Source organism: Gymnoscopelus braueri (assembly GCF_963280865.1).
Source record: "Gymnoscopelus braueri genome assembly, chromosome: 23".
Taxonomy (NCBI): domain Eukaryota; kingdom Metazoa; phylum Chordata; class Actinopteri; order Myctophiformes; family Myctophidae; genus Gymnoscopelus; species Gymnoscopelus braueri.
This window is the reverse complement of record NC_137625.1, coordinates 30,378,536-30,405,475: the sequence shown is the minus strand read 5'-3', so window position 1 is coordinate 30,405,475 and position 26,940 is coordinate 30,378,536. Positions and strand designations below refer to the sequence as shown.

Below are 26,940 nucleotides of genomic sequence, written 5' to 3'. Positions count from 1 at the left end.
CTCCGGCGAGAATTCATCGGAGCGTGTCTGAAGGTACAGTCTCCAGTCTTTATATAACCCTAGAGGAGCTATATGAGACACCATAGGCCCAGGCCATGGGACACCGACGTGGCCCAGCTGTTAGTCATTATTACCCAGGGCCCGGGACAGGGCCTGCTTGCCTTGGATACAGGGGTGTCGTATGTCCCCCGGAGTTACGGCACTGTGAAACCGGAGCCTGATAAAGTGTGTGTGTGTGTGTGTTGTGTATGTGTGTGAGAGTAGAGGGAGAGACGGGAGACAAAAATGTGTGTTGGGACGAACTGTTTGTGTGTGTGTGTGTGTGGGGGGGGGGGGGGGGAGTGTATGACACGAATGCATTTATCTGTGTGTGTGTCTGCACGTAGAGGGTAACTTCTCTACGTATGTGTTTACGCTGTAACGATGAGGAAAAATATGCGTGTCCGTCCGAACTCATGCACGCGCGCGGCACCAGTGGTGTAAAGTAGCTAAGTACATTTACTCAAAGTACTGTACTTAAGTACAATTTTGAGGTACTTTTACTTTACTGGAGTATTTCCAAATGTCTATACTTTTACTTCTACTCCACTACATCTGGGCAAATATTGTGCTTTTACTCCACTACAATTATTTGAAAACTTTAGTTACTTTGCAGATATAAATTATTACATTATAAAACATACATTAACCACTTTAGCCCCATTTTATACCCAGGCTATTTGAAAATAGCCGATCTACAACGCGACGCGTTGTGAGCTTGTAGATCTGCTATTTTAAAAAATTTTAGTACTTTAACTTTTGGTACTTTTAAGTACATTTTGATACCAATACTTTTGTACTTTTACGTGTGACCTCGCGGGATGGCGTTTGCCTTGGTCTATCTCCGATAGGTCCCATCTGCTGTCCGGGCGGATTAACATGGCTGAGCCTGTCTTTCCTGGATGGCGTGCCCTGTGGGGACGCCGCCACCCCAACCCCCCTCCCCCACCCCCCAGCAACCCATTGCGCCCAAAAACCCCGGCCTCCTCTCACAGGATGTGGGTATAGGTTCCTGGCCAGGGCCGGGCATGCCAAAAGCATCTTAACTAGCAGCAAGTTCATCTTTGGTTTCATTGTGAGCCGATGGGGACATGCCAGTGAGAGGATGTTTTTAATAGGAACAAGTCATGGGCTTGCTTAACCACTTAATACCGCTGCATACTTCGCCGTACGGCAAACGGGCGAAAATAACCAATCTACCAGCTGAAAGCGCGCTGCAATGTGATGCGTTGTGAGCTTATAGATCGTCTATTTCTGCTGTGTTTTTTTAACATTTCTTATGTTCATTCGGATATGTCACAAATAGATTGAAGACATTTGATTCATGACATGTAAATAAGTGTGAATATAATTTTTTTAACTGGACATTCGGGCTCTGCTATACGTTACTCCCCGCTCAGCACATTAGAAGACAACCATTTAAAGGAATAGTTCACCCAAAACATTACTTTTCGATTAGTCACCCCATGGAGACCATGGCTATATATATATATTTTTTTTTTGTCGCATTCCTAAGCCAATAATTTGATGACCAGTGGACAGGTAGGCAGCGGTTACGGTAGGAGACACAAAGGAGACTCTTTGTGTCTCCTACCGGAACTCAAATCAAATTATTGGCTTAGGAATGCGACAAAAACTAAAAATATATCCATGAATTCAAGTCTCCATGGGGTGACTAATCGATAGGGAAAAAAGTCATTTTAGGGGTGAACTATCCCTTTAAGAGCAGGGAGATGTCTACATTATAAAACAAACCCCCAGGGGAAAACAGAACCCTTAGGGAAGGCAGAGACCACTGGTGGTGCTGGGGTGGTGGTGGTGGAAGCAAGCAAGCGCATTCCAACCTTCTGTGACACTGACAGCAAGAGGCACAACAGTGAATGAGGCGAGCTTAAATAGACCGCCAAATTGGTCTGCTGCTTGACACGTCAGTGTTGCAGACACATTGCATACTGTATACCGTGCTCGTAAACCTCTCCTGAACTAGCTCCATGCTAGGTTTTAAATTGTTTGAGAATTGCCATATAATGACATATAATGCCCAAAATAGGGACATATGAATTGTTTTGTACCCAGGGTTAACGCGCTTAACTCTTTAAGACCGGGAACGCATCATTTTTAGATTTCGTTGGGCAATTCAAAAATAGCAAATAACTCGGTGCCACGCTATGAGCTTGTAGATCTGCTATTTTTGAAAAATCATGAAAAGTTGTGCAAATATTTGATTTTTTTTTTTTTTTGCGGACATTTGTAACTCAAATCTTTGCTTCTGGGGGTTCCTGGAACTAAATATTTGACAAACGTTCGCTTTCAATAATATATAATCCAAGATTTTGCCACGAATTTTCAAGATTTTTCAAAAAATAGCAGATCTACAAGCTCGTAGTGTGGCACTCGGTGCCGAGCTTGTATATCTGCTATTTTTGAATAGCCAAAGAAATCTAAAAATGACACACAGATGCGTTCCCGGTCTTAATGGGTTAAAAGGCTCCGAAATGTATGTAGTGACCGGCGCCCACTGATGGCATAGTGATTACAATGACCGAGACCTCTCTCTCGGGCCTCCTCCTACACCGTCTCCCATTCCTCCATCTGATTTAATCCTCTCCATAAACCCAGCGTCGATGCTCTCATTAAAACCAGTGACTCAGAGGAACAAGCTGTTGTTGTAGGGGTGTGTGTGAGATGGTGAGCACAAACCACAACGTTGACACCAAATATCCTCTCGATGCAATTTTACGGTGTTTTCTGGACGTCAACAGCGAGGAACTGAAAAACCTCTCAACCTCTCAAAGAACCTGTAAGACAGAGGTCTGCCGACAATATGGCCTATTGACCCATAAAGACCTGTAGCCGATTCTACAAGTGTCTTCTAAATCCCAACAGTTTTCTAAAAAGCGTATGTTTCTGTAGCAGTGGTTCTCAAACTTTTTCATAATTGTCAAGGACCCCCCAAAATGATATGTATTTGACTGTGGACCCCCCCCCCCCCATCTCAAAATATTGTGTTCCAGGGACCCCCAGAAGCAAAACTTGGAGTATTGGAAAGAATACATATATTCAAAGATTTGCACAAAGTTTCAAAAATTTTCAAAAATAGCAGATCTACAAGCTCGTAGCGCGGCACTCGGTGCCGCGCTACGAGCTTGTATATCTGCTATTTTTGAATAGCCAAAGTGTAAAGTAATGCTTTTTTTTTACTCAAATAAAAAAATGACACAGATGCCTTCCAGGTCTTAATGGGTTAAGTAATCATGGACTAAAATGTCGCGATCATCGTAGCCCCTTAAACGTTGCGCGTTCGAATCCGGGGTCGGAACATTGAGTCACCCGGGTGTCACATCCCTCTCTCATTCATCTGCAGGGTGCAAAGTGGACGAGCGGCGCTGAGGTGCGGACGGAAACGGCAGGAAATTGGTCAAATTCCTTGCGGTGAGGCTCGACCTTCTCCGCTCTGGCTCTGAGCGTGAGCCTCCTAATTTCCTCGCTTCCTCTCTCTCTCTCTCTCTCTCTAATGAGGGAGTTTATGTCCGTGATTAAAAACCACCCACACTGGCCAATCAGAGTCCCCGCCTCGAGCCGCACAACACAATGGGGAGGATGGGACGAGGGGTGTCATGTTGTTGTTGCTGATATAAATAAATAAAGGCCCGCCGTGTGGTTCCCTTGTTGGGTTACCTTGTTGGGTCACGAAGAAAGGAGGGCAGAAGCTGGTGGTCTCCATTGTGTGTGTGTACTAAATGTTTTACTTAAGTAAAAGTATCAATACTGCAATGTATAAATACTCTAAAGTCCGGAATAAAAAATGTACTTGAGTAAAAGTACAAAAGTATTGGTATCAAAATGTACTTAAAGTACCAAAAGTAGAAAGTACTCATTATGCAGAAGGTCCCATTTCACAAGTTTTCAAATGTATAAAAATCTTTTGAAAATAGCCGATCTACAAGCTCACAATGCGTCGCGATGGCCGAAATGTATATAGGGCTGAAGTGGTTAATGTATGTTTTGTAATAATAATCAAAATCTACAAAGTAACTAAAGTTGTTGTCTGTGTGTGTGTGTGTCTTTGCATGATTCTGTATGTTACTGTACGTTGATTGACTTCACGTGTGGATATCCCGTTTGCATTGGTGTGTGAGTGCCCTCATATGCATGGCCTCAAGCACTGAAACCACCCATGCGTTGTTGTTATTGCCTTTGTGTGCATTTATTTGTGCGTGCCCCAACCGTGCATTCTTTTGTGTTTGTGCATTTTATCCATGCATGCATCCATCTGTGAGTGTGCATTGTGTGTGTGTGTGTGTGTGTGTGTGTGTGTGTGTGTGTGTGTGTGTGTGTGTGTGTGTGTGTGTGTGTGTGTGTGTGTGTGTGTGTGTGTGTGTGTGGCACATACGTTCTCACAGCGGGTGTGTTGCAGAGCTCGGGGCAGGATCCTGGGTGTTCCTCTGCCCAGCGCCTCTCTCTTCCTCTGGGCACTGAACATGTGCAGCTCCCTCCTCTCCTCCTCACTCATAGACTGGCAGTAACGCACCTGGCAGAGAGAGAGAGAGAGATCACATGGAGAGAGTTAGAGAGGAAGAGAAAGAAACCACAACAGAGGGAGGGGATGGGGTACACAGAGACACAGGGGGAGAGAGAGAGTCCGTCGGAGCGAGAGACAGGGCCGGTATGGGCAATTAACCGAAGATATACTGAAACAGACATTTAGTACCGATAACGCAGTGGTTCTCAAACTTTTCATGTCAAAAAATCATGAAAAGTTGTGCAAATATTAGATCGTTTTTTTTACCGGACATTTGTAACTAAAATCTTTGCTTCTGGGGGTCCCTGGAGCTAAATATTTTACAAATGTTCACTTTAAAAAATATATATTCAAAGATTAGCACACATTTTCACGATATTTCAAAAATAGCAGTTCTACAAGCTCATAGCACGGCACTCGGTGCCGCGTTATGAGCTTGTAGATCTGATATTTTTGAATAGCCAAAGAAATGTTAAAATGACACACAAACGATGCTTTCCCGGTGTTAAAGGGTTAAGTGCGCATCGCTCTGACGCCCTTATATGGTCAGAGGGGTGGATTTCAGGCCTCGTTCCCCCTGGGAGGCCGCGTTGACAGGATGGCGTGAGGGGGCACCGAACCCCTCCGCCTCGTGTTTAGCGATGGAGATGAAAGTGCAAGATAACATGACGGGAGAGAGAGAGAGTCCTAAACAACCACCTCCGTTGTCCTCTCTCTAAACAACTGGGAATGATGATGAGGTTTGCACACGCACAAGTGGACTCACCCACGCCATCTCTCTCTCTCTCTCTCTTTGCATGTCACACATGATGAAAGCTCTCTCTCATTGCGGACTGTGTCTTTCTCTTTGGCTCTCTCAATTGCACACAAACACATGCACACGCACACGCACACAGGCTCCTATCCTAGTAAACCACAGCTATGTCAGGAATCTTCCGCCAGCTTGCTTCCTCAACGCTCAGGTCTGCCAGCAAACATCATAAAATTGCTCAGTCAAGCGCTCTCTGTGTGTGTGTGTGTGTGTGTGTGTGTGTGTGTGTGTGTGTGTGTGTGTGTGTGTGTGTGTGTGTGTGTGTGTGTGTGTGTGTGTGTGTGTGTGTGTGTGTGTGTGTGTGTGTGTGTGTGTGACACACACACACACTTCTCCATTCACCTTACAAGCATATGTGTGCGTGTGTGTTTGCAGAACACGCGCACACACACACACACACACACACACACACACACAATCTCCTAATGTAAACTCGGCTAACAAAGACAATCGGGACAATGGTGTTCCACAAAGACTACATGGGCTTACACACCGTAAAGATAGTGTACGGGACGAGTCGGGCTTAACTGGTTTTAATTGTTCTCAGGTCACACTATAACGTTTGGCCAGAGGGTCTCTTGGGGAGGGTGGGTTGGTCTTTGCTGAGACGGTGCTGTCTCTGACGTCAGCATGTGGTCAGCAACACTGTGCTGGTCATGATGTCTCTCTCCAACCCATCTATACGCCCAGTATTACAGTCCAGGGCCAACTGGACTTTTACTTTTTCGATAAGTCAAATAATTGATTTAAAAAAATATATATATATAACAACAAATCTATTAACCACGGTGCTATTCTAATACTTTGTTGTTGTTGTTTTTTACTATGAATGACATGTCCAACACATGGATTGATTAATAATCGATTAATTTAGTAAATTATCGATTGTTTTATAATCGATTGGTTTGATTAACTGTTGCACCCCTGGTACAATCCAGTTCAGTCCAGTTTAAACATGCAGTCATGACCATCCAACACCTCGCCCTATAGCATTACAGATCACTGCTCTGTACAGTTCATTACGCTCAGTTCAGTCCAGTTCAATTTGATGTGCTTTATTAGCATGAATGACATAAACCTCTCTGTATGTCTCACACAAGGACACACACACACCCCCCTCTCTGGGTCTCTACCTCGTTGTCGTGTGGGGGCAGCTGGTACAGGAGCTGTCTGATTCGGTGATTCTCTCCTGGGCTGTTGACGTATGGCACCTTGTCCTCTGGCAGACAGGAAAAATACATCTGGACCTGAGGACAGACAGACAGACACAAAGACTGAGTTTCAAAAGTAACAGCAAACATTAATATTTTCTAAATAGTATTTATTTTCACCACTTCAATCCCAGCATCCCGACTTTGGGCATGTCGTAATAGGTCAACAAGTATTGCGACGCATTGTGAACTTGAGATTTTCTCTCCCCCTTCTTTTTACCATCAAAGGATATAAATCGTTTTAGAAATTCACTTTTCACTACAAATCAAGTTACCAATGAAAAATAAGATCATACGATTGAACATGAGATGAAGAGACTCTAATAGTAATGAATACAGGCTATTATACAAACTGATGAAGACCCTGCACAGAGAAAATCTAATTTTCACCAGAAGTCTTATGATGTTTTTCCTCTTTAAGTGAGTTAAGTGACTCATAGTCAGTCCGGTCAGGCCACACAGCGGGTTGCTTGGTTGTCTAATGTGTGTGACAAGTACTGGCCCCATTTCATGTGACTTCCTTTCCTTTTAATACGCGTCTCCAATGCCCTGATCCAGAGCACAACACAACACCAGGCCAGTGTTGCCAGATTCTGTGAGAGAAACAAGCCACCAGGTCTAGGAAAACCAGCCCAAAAGAAGCGACTATGGGCCACATGAGCACTTTCACATATACATCGCGACGCGTTGTGAGCTTGTAGATCGGCTATTTTCCCCAAAAAAATTGCGGGGTCTGTCTGCGAGTCTGTGTGCGAGACTGTCTGTGTGAGTCTCTCCGGGTCAAATCCTGCAAACCATGGGACCGCCACATCTAAGTACCTCCCCTCATTTCTGTTTTATATATATATATTTTTTACAACTTTAATTTCATAATGAACGTCAATGCCGAATGAGCCTGAAACCTTGCCCAAATATGAAGTCATAAGTCAGAGATATGTCATGGATGTCATAGACTGGCCACATGAAGTCGCGCCTTTATTAGACTCCGTCTTGTTTAGTTTGCACAAGTGTTTGACATTGAATGTTTCTCCTCGAGCACAGAGCCCTGACAAAAGATGCAATAAAGAACCCTTGTAGCTCTTTCAATGGTGGCGTTTGAAAGAAAAACACTATAGGTAAAGACAACGTGGTGAAGACCATATGGAATCTCTATTTCTTTATGAATGCAGTTCGGTTCAGATGACCATAGACAAAATCAAAAAAAAAAGACCACCCTCTCGGTTTAACTGTTTCACCGCACACTGATGCAAACGGAAAGCGGAGGAGAGACATAGACGGAGAGAGAGAGAGAGAGTTGGACAAGTGCCACATAGCCTGCAGACGAGAGGACATGTCTGTTTGCAGACAGAAGGAGTCGAGCAGTAAAGAAAAAGAATAAAAGCTTAATGGCCCTACACACACACGCACGCACACGCACACACTCTCACAAAGGACTGGAAATCACACCGGCCCAAGGCTAGAAACTCAGCAGCTAACATTCTGCTGATGTTGCAACACCAACCCTCTTAACATAAAGGATTAAGTGAACATGCTGCTCCTATCATGGGTGTCATGCTGGAGCAAATAACTCTGTACGCCCCCAGCCAGAGACTGCCTCCAATTGTGGTGAAAACCGTGAACGGTATTTTAACATAACAAGCATGGGGGAGATGTTGTTTTTCTTCTTTTAAGCAGGCTAATATGGAGAAACGGTGACTTACAAGAGCTTCACCGTGGCAGCTGTTTTATGGACGTTTGAAGGTTTATGAATGTCAGTGTGTGCATGTGTGCGTGTGTGTGTAGTTCTGTGCACATGTGCAAAGCAGTGTATACTCCTATATCCATGCATGCGTCTAAAGGCCCCTGACTCAATGTGTGCATGTAAATGTGACATCCTGCCTTTATATTGAAGATGAAAGGTCGGATCTGGCTTGTTTAAAGGTTTGCTAAAATGTTTTCTGTGCCAGAACACCAGAGCCGATGACTGAGAAATGGGGAGTTAAGCCTGATTTATACGGATGGTGTCCCATGTCGAAAACAGCAGATACAACGTTCATGGGATGAAATTCGTCCAAACACCGACATGACGACTGATACAGTGTTTTTTTTCTGGGATAAAAATGGACCAGTTTTTCATGTCGTCCAAAAATGCAAATATGGGGCAAAACACTGTCAATTGCAATCCAGTCAACTGCATCATGCGAGACCACACAACGAGGAGACGGAACAAACGGACACTGGTAAACAGTCGATGAGGTTTCCCTGAGCTGAATGCTCTCGGCAGCAGTGGTGGAAAAAGTACTCAAATGTGTTACTTAAGTAAAAGTATCAATACTGCAATGTAGAAATACTCAGGATTTCAAAGAAGTCAGGATTTAAAAATTTACTTGAGTAAAAGTACAAAAGTATTGGTATCAAAATGTACTTAATGTACCAAAAGTAGAAAGTATTATGCAGAATGTCCCATTTCACAAGTTTTCAAATGTACAAATATCTTTTGAAAAGAGCAGATCTACAAGCTCACAAAGCGTCGCATTGTGAGCTTGTAGATCGGCTATTTTCAAATGGCCGAAATGTATATAGGGATGAAGTGGTTAACATATGTTTTGTCTACAAAGTTAAAAAAAAAAGTTTTCAAAGTTTTCAAATAATTGTAGTGGAGTAAAAGTACAATATTTGCCTCTGAGATGTAGTGGAGTAGAAGTAAAAGTACTGAAAATTAAAAAGTAAAAATACCTCAAAATGTGACTATATATAAATATGGAGAGGTTTCTGCGACGATATGGAACGGCCTCGGGTGGTCATCGAGTGGTGTTGGACATACATGTGCTCACATGCACAACCCCACACATGCTCTTGTTCCCATGTGACAGCAGATGTAGCCGCCGCTAATCCTCTTGCATGACATGTATGACGCACGTTGACGCGGCGTCGCCGTGCGTTACCTCGGCTGAACCCCGCCACGCATAGATACGTGATTAACGTCCGCGGCCAGAAATCGAATCTGCCTACTATGGACTGGATGACACAGTATCAGCATGCAGGAAACGAGAGCCATCGTTGCCACTGCCTGCCTGTGTGTGTCAACAATGTAAACACACTGAAATACTGAAGAGTATTTATTTAACTCTGAGAGAGTACAAATTACATATTTTCCAGCATCCGTTTAAAAAGACAGAGACAGAATGCTTCTGGAATACTCTACAAGCTCACAACTTGCAGTGGTGTAAAAGTAACTAAGTACATTTACTCAAGCACTGTACTTGAGTATAATTGTGAGGTATTTTTTTTACTTTACTGGAGTATTTCCCATTTTCAGTACTTTTACTTCTACTCCACTACATCTCAGAGGCAAATATTGTACTTTGTAGATTTAGATTATTATTACAAAACATACATTACCCACTTCAGCCCTATATACATATCGGCCATTTGAAAATAGCAGATCTACAAGCTGCGACGCATTGTGAGCTTGTAGATCTGCTATTTCCAAAAGATTTGTATACATTTAGACATTTGAAACCTTGTGAAATGGGACATTCTGTATGATGAGTACTTTCTACTTTTGGTACTTTAAGTACATTTTGATACCAATACTTTTGTACTTTTACTCAAGTAAATTTGTAATTCCGGACTTTCACTTGTAACAGAGTATTTCTACAGTTCAGTATTGATACTTTTACTTAAGTAAAACATTTGAGTACGTTTTCCACCACTAAGTATTATTCTACCAAGTATAGAGGGTTTAAGTGGTCAGTGGTTATGGTGTCTTTAGTAATATAAAGGTACAGTGATAATCGATAGGCCCCAGGGGTTCGTACCTGTTCGGGTCTGAGTCCCGGTGGCACCCAGGCGTACTCCTCCAGGGCACAGCCGGAGTCATCGTCGGACGTGGAGCTTCTCTGGAAGCCCAGGGAGATCTTCCCCATCTTTCCCCCGGCGCGAGGCTCCATTTCTAGGCCTCGGGGCAACAGACGATCCCCCCTCTCCAAGCGCTCCAGGTTCATGGCACACGGGCGCTGTTTAGGAGAGAAAAAACAGGTATATTTAGAAAACGAGTGGATAAAAATCAGATCTCTGCCATCTAGAAAATCTGTATATTATTTGGGCCATAGATCAAGGTGGAGGTGGTCTCTACTCTTCCACTGAGACATTTATGGTGTCAGGTAGGACAACCTACTGGTTGCCAATGTCAATAAAGTTATTTGAAGCAGCACAGGATTGGACACTGGATGCACCGCCGTCTTAATTGTAGTTCAACTTAACGTAACAACTTACAGACTGTAGTTTTTAAAGGGATAGTTCATCCCCTAAAATGACTATTTTCATGGAGACTTGAATTCATGGATATTTTTTGGTTTTTGTCGCATTCCTAAGCCAATAATTTGATGACCGGCAGCGGTTCCGGTAGGAGACACAAAGAGTCTCCTTTGTGTCGCCTACAACCGGAACCGCTGCCTACCGCTCCGCTGGTCATCAAATTATTAGCTTAGGAATGGGACAAAAACAAAAACATCCATGAATCCAAGTCTCCATGGGCTGACTAATCGATAGAAAAAAAAGTTATATTTTGGGTGGAATATCCCTTTAAGTTGAACTGTCGCATATGATGAGATCCAGTCTTTTACAATAGTGTTTTTACATTTGCCTATAGGCACATCAGGTTAAAAGGCCTGCGCTACCATTAAAAAGTCTGTTATCTCTGGCCAGGGTATACCAATCTGTCCACCTGTCATGCTGCGTGTAAATCTGCACATATCTATGACCTATGGCCCCTCGTTAAGGGTGCATTCTACCATGTCATGGAACAAAGAGCAGTGCACCGAGAGGTTTACCAGGGCACATGTCGCCAGTTCTACCGCTTTGATTGGGGACAGGTCATTGAAAGGTCTCTTCACTGTAATCAGGTTTGTCTACTCCAGTGGTTCTCAAAACCTTTTCATGTGTTTGGCCGCGTACCCCCATCTGAATATATTTTGTGTCAGGGACCAGTGTTTATTTCGTTGACTAAAACTGACGAAAAATGTTCGTCGACTACCTTTTTTCACAGACTAAATTAAATCAAAACTGAGCTATTTCCACATTTCAGATGACAAAAACTAAATGGAATTTGATGAACTGAAAAAAGTACTTAAAGTTATACAATGCAGAATCCCAAATAACGATTTTTAGCAACCTCTGCTGGTCACTACCGTCACTGCATACAATTTCCGTAATCCTCGATTACCCAGAATTCCATTCGTTTTCACCGGAAGCCGGAAGCGTTTCAAAAAGCGATCTTTTAATTGTTTTATACTATCTACGGATCGTTTCTCTTAGCCAGTGGAGCATTAGTTACCATGAGCTGTGCTTTCTTTTTCTGTTCTTTTTCGATCTTCCAATCCTACATTATCTTAACATCAGCGTGAGGTTCCTTTTTGTTATAGCGCGGTAGTTCCTGGCCAAACAGGAAACCGTTGCGGTAGTTCCTGGGGACGTCGGCCACGACGTCATGACGTTGGCCAGGAACGTCATTTCCCGGGAAAGTCCCCCCAGTCCACTTTCAATAGAAAATATATAAATAAAAGGCTTCCGGGGGTGAAATTCACGGAGTGGGTGTTGTGAAACTTTTGCCACTCGCAAAAGATATACAATTTAACTTTAGTTTTGTTGAAAACGTTACCTAGTATTACTTTAAAACTGAATAAAGATTTCCTGTCCAAATCAACACTATCAGGGACCCCCGCCCCGGTACAAGATTTGTGTTACAAAAACATTTTTTAAAATATTTTCAAGCTCTTTCGAAAATAGCAGATCTACAAGCTCTACAAACACGTCACGATGCAACGTATAGCTGATGTATAAATGGTCGAAGTGGTTAAAAAGATTTTGATGCTACGTTAACAAATTTCGCTGGGGACCCTCATAAGGACCCCCTGGACCCCCACTGTCAGAGAACCACTGGTCTACTCTACCCCCATTGGGCCAGTTTGGCAGGTACAACAGCAATCATTTGGGAGATCCAGAGATCTGGCAGTTGGTTGGTTGGCTTGTGTGTTCTGGGATGAGCCAGTAAACTTGTACGTTTTGTCTCCTCTCCCAACCACCGTGACGGGCAACCAACCGCGTCTTTGTCTGAATCAAGTAGCCCACGTGTCATAACATGACGCCAGTGAATGAACAGATTAGTCCCTATGTCTCTGTGATAATACCCTGGATCAGAGTGATACAGGAGTGACGTAACCGTATGTAAAGTATGCCCGGACATGCAGGGCATGATGTGCTTCTGATTCTGAATGTGTTTTGCAGTCTTAACGGGGTTGTTCTGGGAGGACAAAGGGTTTTTCTGTGGGTACAGAGCGGGCAGATGGTCCATACATTTTGGGATATAGTCATGAAAGATCATCCCACATTGACAAACAAAGTGCACACATATACGTGTATGCTAGCTTTCATACCAAAACAACTCTACAAATAATACCCTATAAAAAGGGGTAGGCCTGTCACAATTATGACATAATCGTCTAATCGCAATTAATTCATGACAATCGCAATTATTTTTGCATTAATCGTCAAAATCATTTCCATGTTGGAAAATGTTCACACATTTTCAAATATTAAAAAGAAGCATAAATAGCAGATCTACAAGCTTACAACGCGTCACTTTGAGATCAGCTATTTATGCTATTTTTACATGTATAAAATTATTAAATATGTCAATGATTTCTTTGTATGACCGGAGTTGATACTAAGCTCACTGACCCCCCTCCCCCTCTATACCAAATCTCTTTCGCAGAAATGACCTGATCTATGCATTGTGAGCTTGTAGATCTGATGTTTTTGCTGAACGAACGCTCGCCTATTATGACCTGCCCAGAATAGGGGCTCTAGGGTTCATGTGGTTAAAGAGCAATAAATCATCTTTATTCAAGTCTTGAACACACACACACACACACACACACACACACACGCAGCCTCTCAAAAGCTAAAGCACTCTCGGTAGCCTTTTCAAACTAAGCCTTTTCTCCTCTCTTTACAAGCTGATAAGAGTTTTTCTGTTCTCTGCGTGTATCTCTCTCCCGCCTTCAGCGGTAGCTGTCTTATCTCGACCAGCCATGTTCTTCTGAGACCCCCTATCCCCCCCCCCCCCACACACACACACACGCCACCTTTCAAGTCCGATAACAAGGCTTTGGTCTCAGAAAGTGTTGAAAAAGCCACTTCTGCCGTTCCCCGGCTCTGTAGTCTCTGTTCTGCCTCTTTGACGTGCAAATTGGGCTTCAGAATGGCCTTGCAGAACGCCCTTGTTTTGGGGCAATAACAGTCTGCGACTTCACACGGCCCCTCCAAACTTCACACAGGGTTGATCTTTTAGACAAAAGACATGCCCTCCGAGGTATTAAGGCCTTAATGGCTTCAATTAACAAAAAAACGAAGGGTTGGTTATGCAAGAAAATCATGACTGTTGGGGTTGCGTTCACTTTGAGCCTATGAAAACAAATCCAGTGATTGAGAGAAATGGCTTCAGGCCCGCAGGGGCTTATCTCCTGTCCTGCCAAAAGAGTTGTTGGTACAGCAATGGATTACATGTGATGTTTTTCACTTGCACTTATCAATATAATTATCGCTGATGATGATATCCGGCCCCTAACTGTGATTTATGACTTTCAAAGCACATAGAAGGAAGCAAAAGCTGCTCGTCTCTTACAGGGCAATATGGCCAAAAATAACACCTGGCTTAAACCCTCGATACTAGTAAACTTGAACTCTGTGCTTGGTCTGAACCCCCCCAACAAATCTCTTTGCCGAAAATAGCTGATTTACAACCTTGCAACACGTTGCACTGCGAGCTTGTAGACCTGCTATTTGAATTCTGATTTTACTTTATCTTGGGGAAATCGTGGAGCACTGGCAGGAGTACCTAGCATGCACATGTCTTTTGGTGTACCCAGAGGAAACCCAACGCAAACATGGTGGAGAACATGCTATAACTCCCCACAGAAAGGCCACCCCTTGCCGGAGTTCGAACCCGTGCCAACTACTATGCCACCTCATTTTCAGCAAACGTTTGCCCCAGAATAGGGACACTAGTGTTCATATGTGGATAAGACATCAAGAACATGCAGACAGACCTGGTCCCAGGAACAGAGGACCTCGTGTATGGTACTGAGGACACACCTTTGCAAGTAGCAGAGATGCTAATTCTGCCTATGCTTGTGGCCTTTGTGGCAGTGCCCTAATTACCATACAATTGAAAACAGGCCTGGAGGCCTCATAACATCAAATGAACAGATTATGAATGCTGTTTAAGCTCAAGGCAAAGCCCTTATCACAGCAAAAGGGGGCGGGGGGTGTAGCTTTGTTGTTAAGTGACTACGCTATCAGGTTTTATGGTAGAACAGTTAACGATACCACTCAGAAACCTTTGTTAAGCTATCCTACACATTTGACGGTTATCTAAACTAACCTAGTAGAGGCCGAAAATGGAGCAATTAAGTCTTTCTCTGTTTTCACTTATCATGTACCATTATTTAAAAAGGAGGAGGGGAGTGGGTTCTGACATGGAATCTATGTAAACTACAAAATGATGTAACACAGTCTACTACTGCACCGTGGTACAACTTGCATTTCCCTCTTCACCATGAGGTAATGCATGAGGTGTCATATGTACCTTTATGTATTTCTGCTACTTTGTCAGTTGTTAATCATTGATGCACAATGTCGCTTGTGGCAAATTCTTCTTGTACATTTATAAATTTTTGTATAATTACTGCATGGCCCTTCCCAGTGGAAACAGGAAAACCCAGTCCTAACATCAACTGCATTGAATTGCACACGGCCAATAAAACCAGCATCCCTAGGCTATCACTGCCAGTGAGAGCCTGTGCAAGTCACTTAAGTTGTCACTTGGAATAATGGCCTTAGAACATTGGAACTTTAAGGCCCTGAGTGAGGCTCAATATCCAATCTACAAGCTCACAATTAGATGAAGAGATTTGATGTATTGTACAGGGGGGAAAAGGAGGGAACCAAGTATAGACCCTTGAGGGACAGTATGGTAAATATTATTTTTCCTGAGAAAAGATGGTGAGATAATGGAAGATAATAGATGAGCAAATGTATGCTTCTGTTACCCCAACAGGAATTTGGTGGCTGTAAATGGACCATAATGCCTTGCGGCTCTCCATAGCAAGAGCTCATTTAGCAATAGCCCGTTTCTCATTTAAAAATGGCCCACAAACTCCTTAAATTATTTCACCAAAACATCACATTTTCCTACATACGATACGTGTGCGTATTCACAAGATACTACTAAGATGGACGTGTGTTTAGATGATAGTCTCTGTGTGAAACCACTGAATATGCTTTATTGCGTTGTACAACGGAAAACCTCAGTTTCTCCTCAGACTCTGTCTGTCTGCAGTGCTCGTCTCTCCTCTCAGAAACTTGCGGGGGGGAAAAAAAGAGACTGAGGGTGAATTCTTACAGCCAACGTACACACCCACTCACGTTACACCTCGTCACCCCAGCTGGCAATAACACAATGTGCGTCTTTGCTGAAAAACAAAAACAAAATGAACGCTCCGTCGCCCCTTTCCTTTAAGGCGACGCAAGGCCTATAGGAGAGAGGAGGGGAGGCCGACGGAGGGACGAAAAGAGAAAAGGCATTTAAAGGAGTCGCAACATTTGCTCTATGTAAATGTAAACAGAGGCCAGATGTAGCTAGCCAACTGAACGACTGTGTGTGTGTGTGTGTGTGTGTGTGTGTGTGTGTGTGTGTGTGTGTGTGTGTGTGTCCTTAGTTAACTGACACTTCTAGAGGGGCTTTTTATTAGGCTGGTGGAAGCCATAGGCATTAACTGGTCAAATACAACAACCTTTTCAAACGCACACACATCCTCAGGCTAACTGACTGAATGTGGTGCGGTATGGAGAGTATGACTTTTACAGATGGTGACTATACAGTGTTTGACACCTAAATCTTACAACTTTATGCTTAGTTTGAAATAAAGTAATTGGTTTAATCTTTGCCGAGGCTATAGAGTAAACCTTGAAACTGTTTGCTGGAATGTAAGCTTATTGAACTGTTAGATACCTAAATGTTGTCGTTTTTAATTAAGGATGTATTCTTAAAGCTATAGATTCTGCTATATTAGCTATAGCAGAATGCTATTCCCTTAGTTAACCCATTAAGACCTGGAACACATCTGTGTCACTTTAGATTTCTTTGGCTATTCAAAAATAGCAGATATACAAGCTATGAGCTTGTAGATCTGCTATTTTTGTAAAATCGTGATAATTTGTGCAAATCTTTGAATGTATATATATTTTTTAAAGCGTTAGCGTTTTTTAATCGGCCTCAGGTCTTAATGAGTTGAAAGTGTAATAAACATGTAAACCACCTGACCATATGTGAGAAATCCAAAGTAGAGACGTTCAAAAGCGTGCATTTCTCTAAATGTTGTGGGTGTTTCTTTAAGAAAAAACTATTAAGCAGTGTGAGAAGTGTTGAAGGACCGAGGTCACCGTTCTCTCTGACTTGATGAAGAGTGTTATTCTAGGCCAGGGCCAAATGGGTGTCAGGGGGTCTGGAGAACTAACAGTTTGACTGAGACCACCTGCGCACACATGCACGCGCGCACACACACACAATGAGACAGCCGCGTGCACGTGCCTGTATGTACACATACTGTACATACATACATGCAGTGGTGGAAAAAGTACTCACATTTCTCACTTAAGTAAAAGTATCACTACTGCAATATAGAAATACTCTGTTACAAGTAAAAGTCTGGAATTAAAAATGTACTTGAGTAAAAGTACATAAGTATTGGCATCTAAATGTACTTAAAGTACCAAAAGTAAAAGTACTCATTATGCAGAATGTCCCATTTAAAGTTTTCAAATGTATAGAAATATTTTTTAAATAGCAGATCTACAAGCTCACGATGTGATGCATTGTGAGCTTGTAGATCTGCTATTTTCAAAATATCTCTAAAGTATTGGAATTTGGATATACTCAAGTAAAGTACAAATACCTCAAAATTGTACTTATTACAGTACTTAAGTAAATGTAGTTTACTTTCCACCACTGCATATATATATACGTACATGCCCACTCAATGCCCACTCAAGACAAGACATGTGATTTATAACTATATGGAAGGACAGACGGACAGACAGACAGACAGACAGACAGAGACACAAAACACTATCACTTCACTCAAGTAATCTTGAGCTAAGCTTAGCCTATTCACTCTCTCTCCAAGCCCACTCTATCAACACCTCAGCTCACCTCACACAACCCCCCCCCCCCCACACACACACACACACCCACACACACAGCTTTACAGACAGAGCCACCACAGACAGATCAATCCCAGCTCCCTAATGGTTCAAGACTACCCTGATGATGATGTCTCCTGGACACAGCTGAAGTTTGTGTTGTTAAAATCCTGTTCATTATTCAGTTAAACGGTTAGATCTGAGCCCAGAGGTGAAAAATACAGCAGAAGTTCAAAGACTTCATAAATTAATACAAAAAAACACAAATGTGTGCCCTTTCCCTAGGGCAAATACAACCTGAATACCGAATGCATCACGATATTAAGTCAGTACGGTCAAGATCTTTTCTTACCTCCAAAAACAGCATGCTTCTCTCTGGTAACCTCAACACGAGTCCTTATACACCAGTATCCTGAAGACTCAAGCTATAAATCCATACCTCCCAGCATGGCCCCTACTGCTCCACACACTCCCAACAGATCCAAAAAGAAAGAAAAAGCCCTAGGGTGCACACAGCACTTCTTCTTCTCTTTGTAAAAGCAGTCCCCGGGTGACTGAGTGAGTGACCGAGTCAGGTGACGGCAGAAGAAGAAACCCAGTTGAACAATGTTGTGGCTCAATCCAAACACGAGCTCCTCATTGAGCCGTAACTGTTGTGGTTCTAAGAGCGGAGAGTAGAGTAGACTCACTGGCTGAGAGAGAGACAGAGCGAGGTGGTGGTAGTCCCAAATGCTGAGTGAGTGTCACTGATTGAAGAGCAGAGTGTGACTGACTGACTCTCTCTCTGTGTGACTTGTGTGTGTGTGACTGACTGACTGTGTGTGTATGTATGCAATCAGGGCACAGGGGGTAGTTGAGCCTTGTCGGCCCCTCCCACATTTCTCTCTTACACCCTACCCTCATAGCCCCCCCCACACACACACATCCACACACACAAACACACACCCCCACCCACCCACCCACCCCCCACACACACACACACACACACACACACACACACACACACACACACACACACACACACACACAGAGTGGTGGAAAAAGTACTCACATTTTTTTACTTAAGTAAAAGTATCAATGCTGCGATGCAGAGATACTCTGTTACAAGTAAAAGTCCGGAATTCAAAATGTACTTGAGTAAAAGTACAATATTTGCCTCTGAGATGTAGTGGGGTAGAAGTAAAAGTACTGAAAATTGGAAATATTCCAGTAAAGTAAAAGTTCCTCAAAATTGTGCTTAAGTACAGTACTTGAGTAAATGTACTTTGTTACTTTACACCACTGTGCACACACACGCACGCACGCGCACACACACACACACACACACACACACACACACACACACACACACACACACACACACACACACACACACACACACACACACACACACACACACACACACAACACTTGAGAGTCAACAACCCTGTCTCCCCACCCCCTTCCTCCCCATCAAGCCGCATCAAGCCCATACGACTCCTCCACCCCCACTCCCTAAGTCAGAGAATTCCTCGAAGCCAGATGACTGTCCACTATCTCTTGCCCTTTTCTCCCCCCCCCTTTCTCTCTCTCTCTCTCACTCCCTTAAGCAATCCATTTCTCTTCCATTCTGCCATATTCCTACTACTTCTCTCTCTCTCTCTCCCTCTCCCTCTCCCTCTCTCTCTCCTCTCTCTCTCTCTCTCTCTCTCTCTCTCTCTCTCTCTCTCTCCCTCTCCCTCTCCCTCTCCCTCTCTCTCTCTCTCTCTCTCTCTCTCTCTCTCTCTCTCTCTCGCTGTTATTTGACTCATGGCCATTTTGTAAAGGCTAATGAATGTGTTTTCCTTTCCACTTTTGTTGAAAGTGCAATGATGGAACTTGTACGACAAAGAATTTCACTCAGTCCAATTATATTTTGAGTACAGCCATGTTTTGTTGAGAAGTTTTGTGGCATTATTGGTGGCAGTATAGCAGAATGCATTCCCCCCCGTGTTTGTGCAAAATTTAGGGGGAACAAGGGCAGAGGAGCTCCCTCTGGTGTTGTGCCATAACTCTCACTCTAGCAAAGTAGTTTGGCAGATACATGGGCACATGTTCCTGTTTATTTTAAAGACCAGACCCATTGCAAGTTGCTGTACTCCGTCTTCCACCTGGAGTCATCCCAGCCTAGCAAAAAAAAAAAAACGACAAAGAATTTCACCCACTTCTTTAGGCCTGTAAACCTCTGATGTGACAATAAAGTCGAGTCGAGCTACCGCTGAGTCGACCGTCCTCTGTTGATCCCCATGTCATTTGTCAGGATCTCTCATATGCTCCAAAATGGTCTGATATCATCTGGCCCGCAAACGTCACATTTGTTTGATTGCTCCAGTTTAAGATAAACCACACGGCGGACAGCTTGGTCCCGCCGGGCTGGTTTCTCAACAACAGCATGAATTGAACAAACACACCCGTCACAGGAAGAGCACTATTTAGAAAAGACAGTTTGACTTTGTTCCAACATGAGATGCCTCACTCACTCAAACCTCACCCCAAGCCCATTTTGTCAGAGTGAAACCTATTCTTACACAAAATGACAAACTGACTGTTTCATCATGGGGTCATCCAAGTCCTTGGTTGATAGACGGACTACACTTATAAGACTCAATCATCTAATTCTAATAGATCGATGAAATATCTAAAATCTGGATGTCTCAGGCCAAATCGACTGTGGTCGAGAACACGTCATGTTGTTGTTCAGAGCGTTGGTTCTCAAGTGGGGTCCGGGGACCCCCAGGGGTCCTTGGTGGGGTTCCAGGGGGTCCCCAGCAAAATGTGTTAATGTAGCGTCACAATAATTTTTACCTTTTATACTTTGGCTATTCAAAAATAGCAGATATAACAAGACTTTATACAAGACATAAAGGGTTTGAGGAATTAGGAACGAGAATTAGGCTTTATGAATAAACACTCCAAAATGTGTCGAAAACATCAACTCCGGCGGTAAAACATTTACATACTGACGTGACGACACAGGGGCGGCAGAACACCTCCAATGCAGCGCGACACAATAGACAGCGGATTACGAATATACTCAGCACTCAGGCACTATGTCGGGAACAAATAGAAAGAACGCGGTCATTTGCATTCTAATGGGCCAAACTGCAGAGGAGAATGCCTTCTTTAGGATTGAAGGTGTAGTTGTGTCACCAGGTAATGGCTCATGGACAGATGTGTCAGTACTGTGATATTTGCCCGGACATGTTAACATCCATTTGACAGTAAATGGTAAATGGTGCATTTTATATGGCACCTTTATCCAAAGTGCTTGACAATGTGCATTCCATTCACCCATTCACATGCATTCACACACACACACACACACACATAGCGAAAGAAACCATACAAGGCAAAGGCAGCAACCTGCTCATCGGGAGCATTAGTGGCTTCAGTGTCTTGCTCAAGGACACTTCGACACTTAGCTCAGGGTAGCTGGAGAACGAACATGGAACCTTCCGTTTTCCCAAGCAGCCGCTCTATACCTCCTGAGCTTCTATAATCGGTTTGCCAAACTCTTGTTTCTGAGCACCAATAAACTGCAGCAGTATCAATTATAATGTAATATATATTTGCTTGTAGATCTGATTTTTTTTTTAATTGTGAAAATTGTGCAACTCTTTCAATATATATATATATTTAAAGCGAACATTTGTAACTCAAATCTTTGCTTCTGGGGGTCCCTGGATCAAAATATTTTGAGATGGGGGTCCGCGGCCAAATACAAATCATTTTGGAGGTCCAAGACATGAAAAAGTTTGAGCACCACACTGACATCGCAACATGCGTTTTTCAGAAACCTAATTAGGATTTAGAAGACATTCGTAGATGCTTTCCCGAATTGAATTGGTTAAGTAAATATTTTGAGGCCACCAAGGGGCATGGAGACGAGCTCTTCTGCATTAATTTGCTCCCGACAACGAAGAGTGAGTCTGGTGCTGAGGGTTAGGTTGGCCTGCCAAGAACTTGAATTAGAGGAAGACAGATTGTGGTTCAAATGTTCAGCTTATCTGATTTCACTCACGATCAGCCAGGAGTGTAATGAATGGCGGTATTATGCAGCTGTCGCTTTTTTACGATTAACTGTCCTCTCCGACTCCGTCAGATGCAACATGTAGAGTCATGTCACTTGTGTTGAGTCATTTTGCCTTTCAACTTCCATGGGGACAGAACGTGTCTGCGTGTGTAATGTTCAGATAGTTACCCTAATGAAAGGCCCCAGATGCTTCATCCTGGAGGCCGCGCTAAGCCTCGTCTGACCCCCCGATCTCGTCATTTTGCCGGGGAAAAATGACTCTGTGATGTGATCAAAGGCTCGGTTTACGTTTCCTTTGGTCGGAATAAAGTGCTATTAACCACATGAACTAATAGTGCTCCTAATAACTGCACGTGCCATAATAAACAACAAAGATAGCAGATATACAAACTCACAACGCGTCACATCGCGATGTGTTGTGAGCAAAGAGATATGCTATAGATGTAAACCCCAAAAAAAGGGGGCAAAGTACATCATTTCTGGGGGACCCATGCAGGGCAATGAAGTATATAGGGTTTAAGTAGTTTAAGTTGAAGCATAAGTGTGGTTGTGAGTGAATACGATAAATATGCCCTTATCTATAAGTAGTATGCAAGCAGTGGTGTAAAGTAACTAAGTACATTTACTCAAGTACTGTACTTAAGTACGATTTTGAGGTACTTTTACTCCACTACATCTCAGAGGAAAATATTGTACTTTTACTCCACTACAATTATTTGATAACTTGAGTTACTTGTTACTTTGCAGATATAAATTATTATATTATAAAACAAACATTAACCACTTTAGCCCTATTTTATACCTAGGCTATTTGAAAATAGCCGATCTACAAGCTCACAATGCGTTGCATTGCATTGCGGCGCGTTGTGAGCTTGTAGATCTGCTATTTTCAAACATTTCAGTACTTTAACTTTTTTTACTTGAAGTATATTTTGATGCCAATACTTTTGTACTTTTACTCAAGTAACATTTTGAACACAGGCCTTTTACTTGTAACAGAGTATTTTTATATGGTTTACTTTAAGTGAAATATCTGAGTACTTCTTCCACCACTGCATGCAAGTGTGTTTTTGCGTACAGGTAGTGCAGTACTCCTCCATTAGTTTTCTACTTGGTGAATTGTGGAAATGTAAATTGTAACCGGCAGCATCATCATCCATTCAACACATGTTCCATGCAGTGTTGCCAGATTCTGTGAGAGAAACAAGCAACCAGGTCTAGGAAAACCAGCCCAAAAGAAGCGACTATGGGCCGCATGAGCACTTTTAACATATACATCAGCTATTTGAAAATAGCAGATTGGCTATTTTCAAATAAAATATTGCAGGGCAATTATAATAAGCAGACCTGGCAACCCTGGTCCCACGTCCTGGACGAGGGCTCACACAAACTAGCCCCACGATGGCCGCTTGTGGGACCACGGCCGACCAGGTTTACAATGGGAAGGGAAGAAACGGCAGGAACTGCACCCTAGGTGTTTCTCCCATAACTTCCTGATGTTACAGAGGAGGCCGACGAGGTGTGGTCTGTACGTCTGGGGCAGAGGGCTGCCTTCAATATGTGGAGGTCGAGAGGAAGGGGCTGCGGGGCCCTCAGCACATGCTTGCACTGTATGTTTTTTAGATCGGTTTAGTTTAATGGTCATTCCCATAACCCATTAAAGGGATACTTCACTTTCGGGCCGGGGACACATTTAAAAAAGATATTAAAAATAAATGAAAAAAGTTATGGAAAATTCATGGCCCCCTCACGACACGCAGTGTCCTACTAATGTGTGAGGGGGCCATGAATTTTCCATAACTTTTTTCATTTATTTTTAATATTTTTTTTAAATGTGTCCCCGGCCCGAAAGTGAAGTATCCCTTTAAGACCTGGAACGCATCTGTGTGTCATTTTTAGATTTGAGCTAAAAAGCATTATTTTACTCTTTGGCTATTCAAAAAGCTCATAGCGCGGCACCGAGTGCCGCCCTATGAGCTTGTAGATCTGCTATTTTTGAAAAATCAAGAAAATGTGTGCAAATCTTTGAATATCTATATTTTTAAAGCAAACATTTGTAACTCAAATCTTTGCTTCTGGGCGTCCCTGGAACAAAATATTTTGAGATGCGGGTCCGCAGCCAAATACATATCATTTTGGGGTCCTTGACATGAAAAAGTTTGAGAACCACTGACATAGCAACATACGTTTTTTCAAAAAACTGTTAGGATTTAGAAGACATTTTGAAGAATCGGAACCTCAGGCCTTGGGTTAAGCCCTATTTTATACTTCATTGTATGATGGTGTCGTGCCGAACTAGCCGATCAAGCGCACTAAAGAGTAGGCAGACCACTGCTGATGTGCTATAGTTATATATACACACATACCCACTGATTAAAATAACATTGTATTGATTAAAATAAGTTCTGGACTGCAGCTTTAAAAACACATTTTAAAACAAAACAATTTATGTATACAATGTATACAATAAGATGCATCCGCAGAAATGATCAATTATAAGCATAATGTGTTTGATAACATTGAGATAGAGGCATTGGCAATGAGCTGTGTACTAGTGATGGGTCGTTCATGATCGATTCGTTCAAAAGAACGGGTTCATTGCCGCGAACGTGAACGAGCTCGCTCACTTCCCGAAACTGTTACGTTCACGCTATCGTTCATGCCCCCCATCCCCTCCCCCGCGACGTAATAATAACGCTCCAGCGATGTGGTGTTTTTCACTAGAAAATAGCACTACTGAACGAGAACGTGAACGAATCATTTGAACAAATCATTTGAACGAATCATTGCCGTGAACGAAATCGTTTTTTTCCCACCACTACTATGAGAAGCCCTTCAAATAGACTACAAAACTGAACCACAACACAAGAGGCCGATAACCTGAGTGTGTGGATAGGATACACCCTCGCACGCACACGCATGTGTGCACTGTCTCTCTTCCCCCTTTGTCTCTCTCTCTTTCGCTCTCTTCTGGGAGGAAGCCGTGGAGACGACAAGGTCAACTGTCCTCTCTGTGTTCTCTAGAAGGCCCCTGGGTCCACTGGCCACAAGCCCAGGGCCCGATCTGAATGGGGGCCCTATCTGCCTATTGTATCTGTAGAGAAAGACACTCATCCCTTGGACCTGTCTCTTTTCACACCAGAACATTTCTCACCCTCTCATTGTCTCCGTGGCCTAATGTGAATGAAGTCTCTCTTTTATCCCAGTCACCAAAAAGGATTTGTTTTGTACCCCCCCACCCCACCTCCCACCCCCCCCAACACACACACACACACACACACACACACACACACACACACACACACACACACACACACACACACACACACACACACACACACACACACACACACACACACACACAAGCACACAAGCACACAAGCACGCTCACATTCACTCCTGTACGTATGAGTGCGCACGTAGCAACACAACCTGAAATAACATTTCCAGAGCCCAAAGAAATGCATATCCAGATAAATATCTTCAGAAGGAAACTCAATGCACATCATTCTCTACAAAAACCCAAACACAAAGTGGCTTTCGGGAGGCCGTGCCAAGGTCCCTGGAAAACTGTAGAGCTCGTCTGAAAGCTTTGCCCCTCACCCCGGAGAGCTGCCAAGCCTGTCTCTCTCTCTGTCTCCACCTCTGTGGCGCTCTTGCTCGCTCTCCTCTCTCTCTCTCTCTCTCTCATCCCTTACGCTGTTGTTGTCTTAAATTCAAATGCAATTTTCAAATTCAGATTTACTATTCAAGCATGCTTTATTGGCATTGCCAGGAAACACATTGGGCTTGCCAAAGCGCTCATAGTTATCATCTCTATGCAGTATGCATGCACTAAGAATCTCTCCAATCTCTCTCTCTCTCTCTCTCTCTCTCTCTCTCTCTCTCTCTCTCTCTCTCTCTTCTCTCTCTCTCTCTCTCTCTCTCTCTCTCTCTCTCTCTCTCTCTCCTCTTTGTCTGTCTGTCTGTCTGTCTGTCTGTCTGTCTGTCTGTCTGTCTGTCTGTCTGTCTGTCTTTCAAAGCCATTTAGTTGTTTGTGACTTATAGTCATTGCTCATTTGCCACAGGTAATTTGGCAGGTGACAAACAGTCCTGTAGCATTCTCTGTGCTGTTGTCAGGGGAGAAGTGTGTGTGCGTGTGCGTGTGCGTGTGCGTGTGTGTGTGTGTGTGTGTGTGTGTGTGTGTGTGTGTGTGTGCATGTGTGTGCGTGTGTGTGTGGGGGGGGGGGGTGCTTTGTCCGCTGGACAATAGCGTAAACTCATTTGTCATTCAGAGCCTTTTAAATGGAGCCATCATGGGCTTTCAGTGTTCCGCGGTGACGGATGGTGCAGACCTTGTCTAAATAAATCACGCCAAGCTTCCCCTGGCCTGTCAAACTGACCGTGCTGGACGTTGTCCTGTGCTACGCCGAGTGACGTGGCTGTTTTCCTGTGCCGGGTGCATTTCCCCTCAGGGACCGGGAATGCAATTAATGCTGTATTATGTGATTGCTTCTCGTTCGCCTGTCTGACAAAATGCAATACGGTTGATGAGGTTTTTAATGCCGTTATGAGAACATTCTGCTGTGGCACACTCTCATTGATTCATTTAGTCTTCTCACACAAAAGATGAAGAAATGTACTAGATGTATACAGTGGTGTAAAGTAACTGAGTACATTTACTCAAGTACTGTACTTAAGTACAATTTTGAGGTACTTTTACTTTACTGGAGTATTTCCAATTGTCTATACTTTTACTTCTACTCCACTACATCTCAGAGGCAAATATTGTACTTTTACTCCACTACAATTATTTGAAAACTTTAGTTACTATAGTTACTTTGCCGATATAAATTAATACATTATAAAACGTACATTAACCACTTTATTCCTATTTTACCGTTACAATGCGTCGCGTTGTGAGCTTATAGATCGGCTATTTTCAAACATTTTCGTACTTTTACCTTTGGTACATTTTGATACCAATACTTTTGTACTTTTACTCAAGTCAATTTTGAATTCCAGACTTTTACTTGTAGCAGAGTACTTCTACATTGCACTATTGATACTTTTACTTAAGCAA

The 26,940-nt window shown here is 43.1% G+C and overlaps 1 protein-coding gene across 3 annotated transcripts in view; it reads right to left on the bottom strand.

The window, feature by feature from the left end:
• LOC308080003 (prickle-like protein 1) overlaps positions 1–26,940 on the bottom strand; it is an 81,214-nt gene that overhangs the window by 10,301 nt on the left and 43,973 nt on the right. For 2 of the 3 annotated variants that reach the window (XM_080421685.1, XM_080421687.1), the window contains exons 2-4: positions 10,384–10,581; positions 6,506–6,619; positions 4,433–4,570 (exon numbers count right to left, since the gene is read on the bottom strand). In XM_080421685.1, coding sequence (XP_080277811.1) covers positions 4,433–4,570; positions 6,506–6,619; positions 10,384–10,581 — 450 coding nt within the window. Of the gene's footprint in view, positions 1–4,432; positions 4,571–6,505; positions 6,620–10,383; positions 10,582–18,179; positions 18,555–26,940 lie in introns of those variants that run through there. The other variant, XM_080421686.1, reaches the window with a different exon arrangement.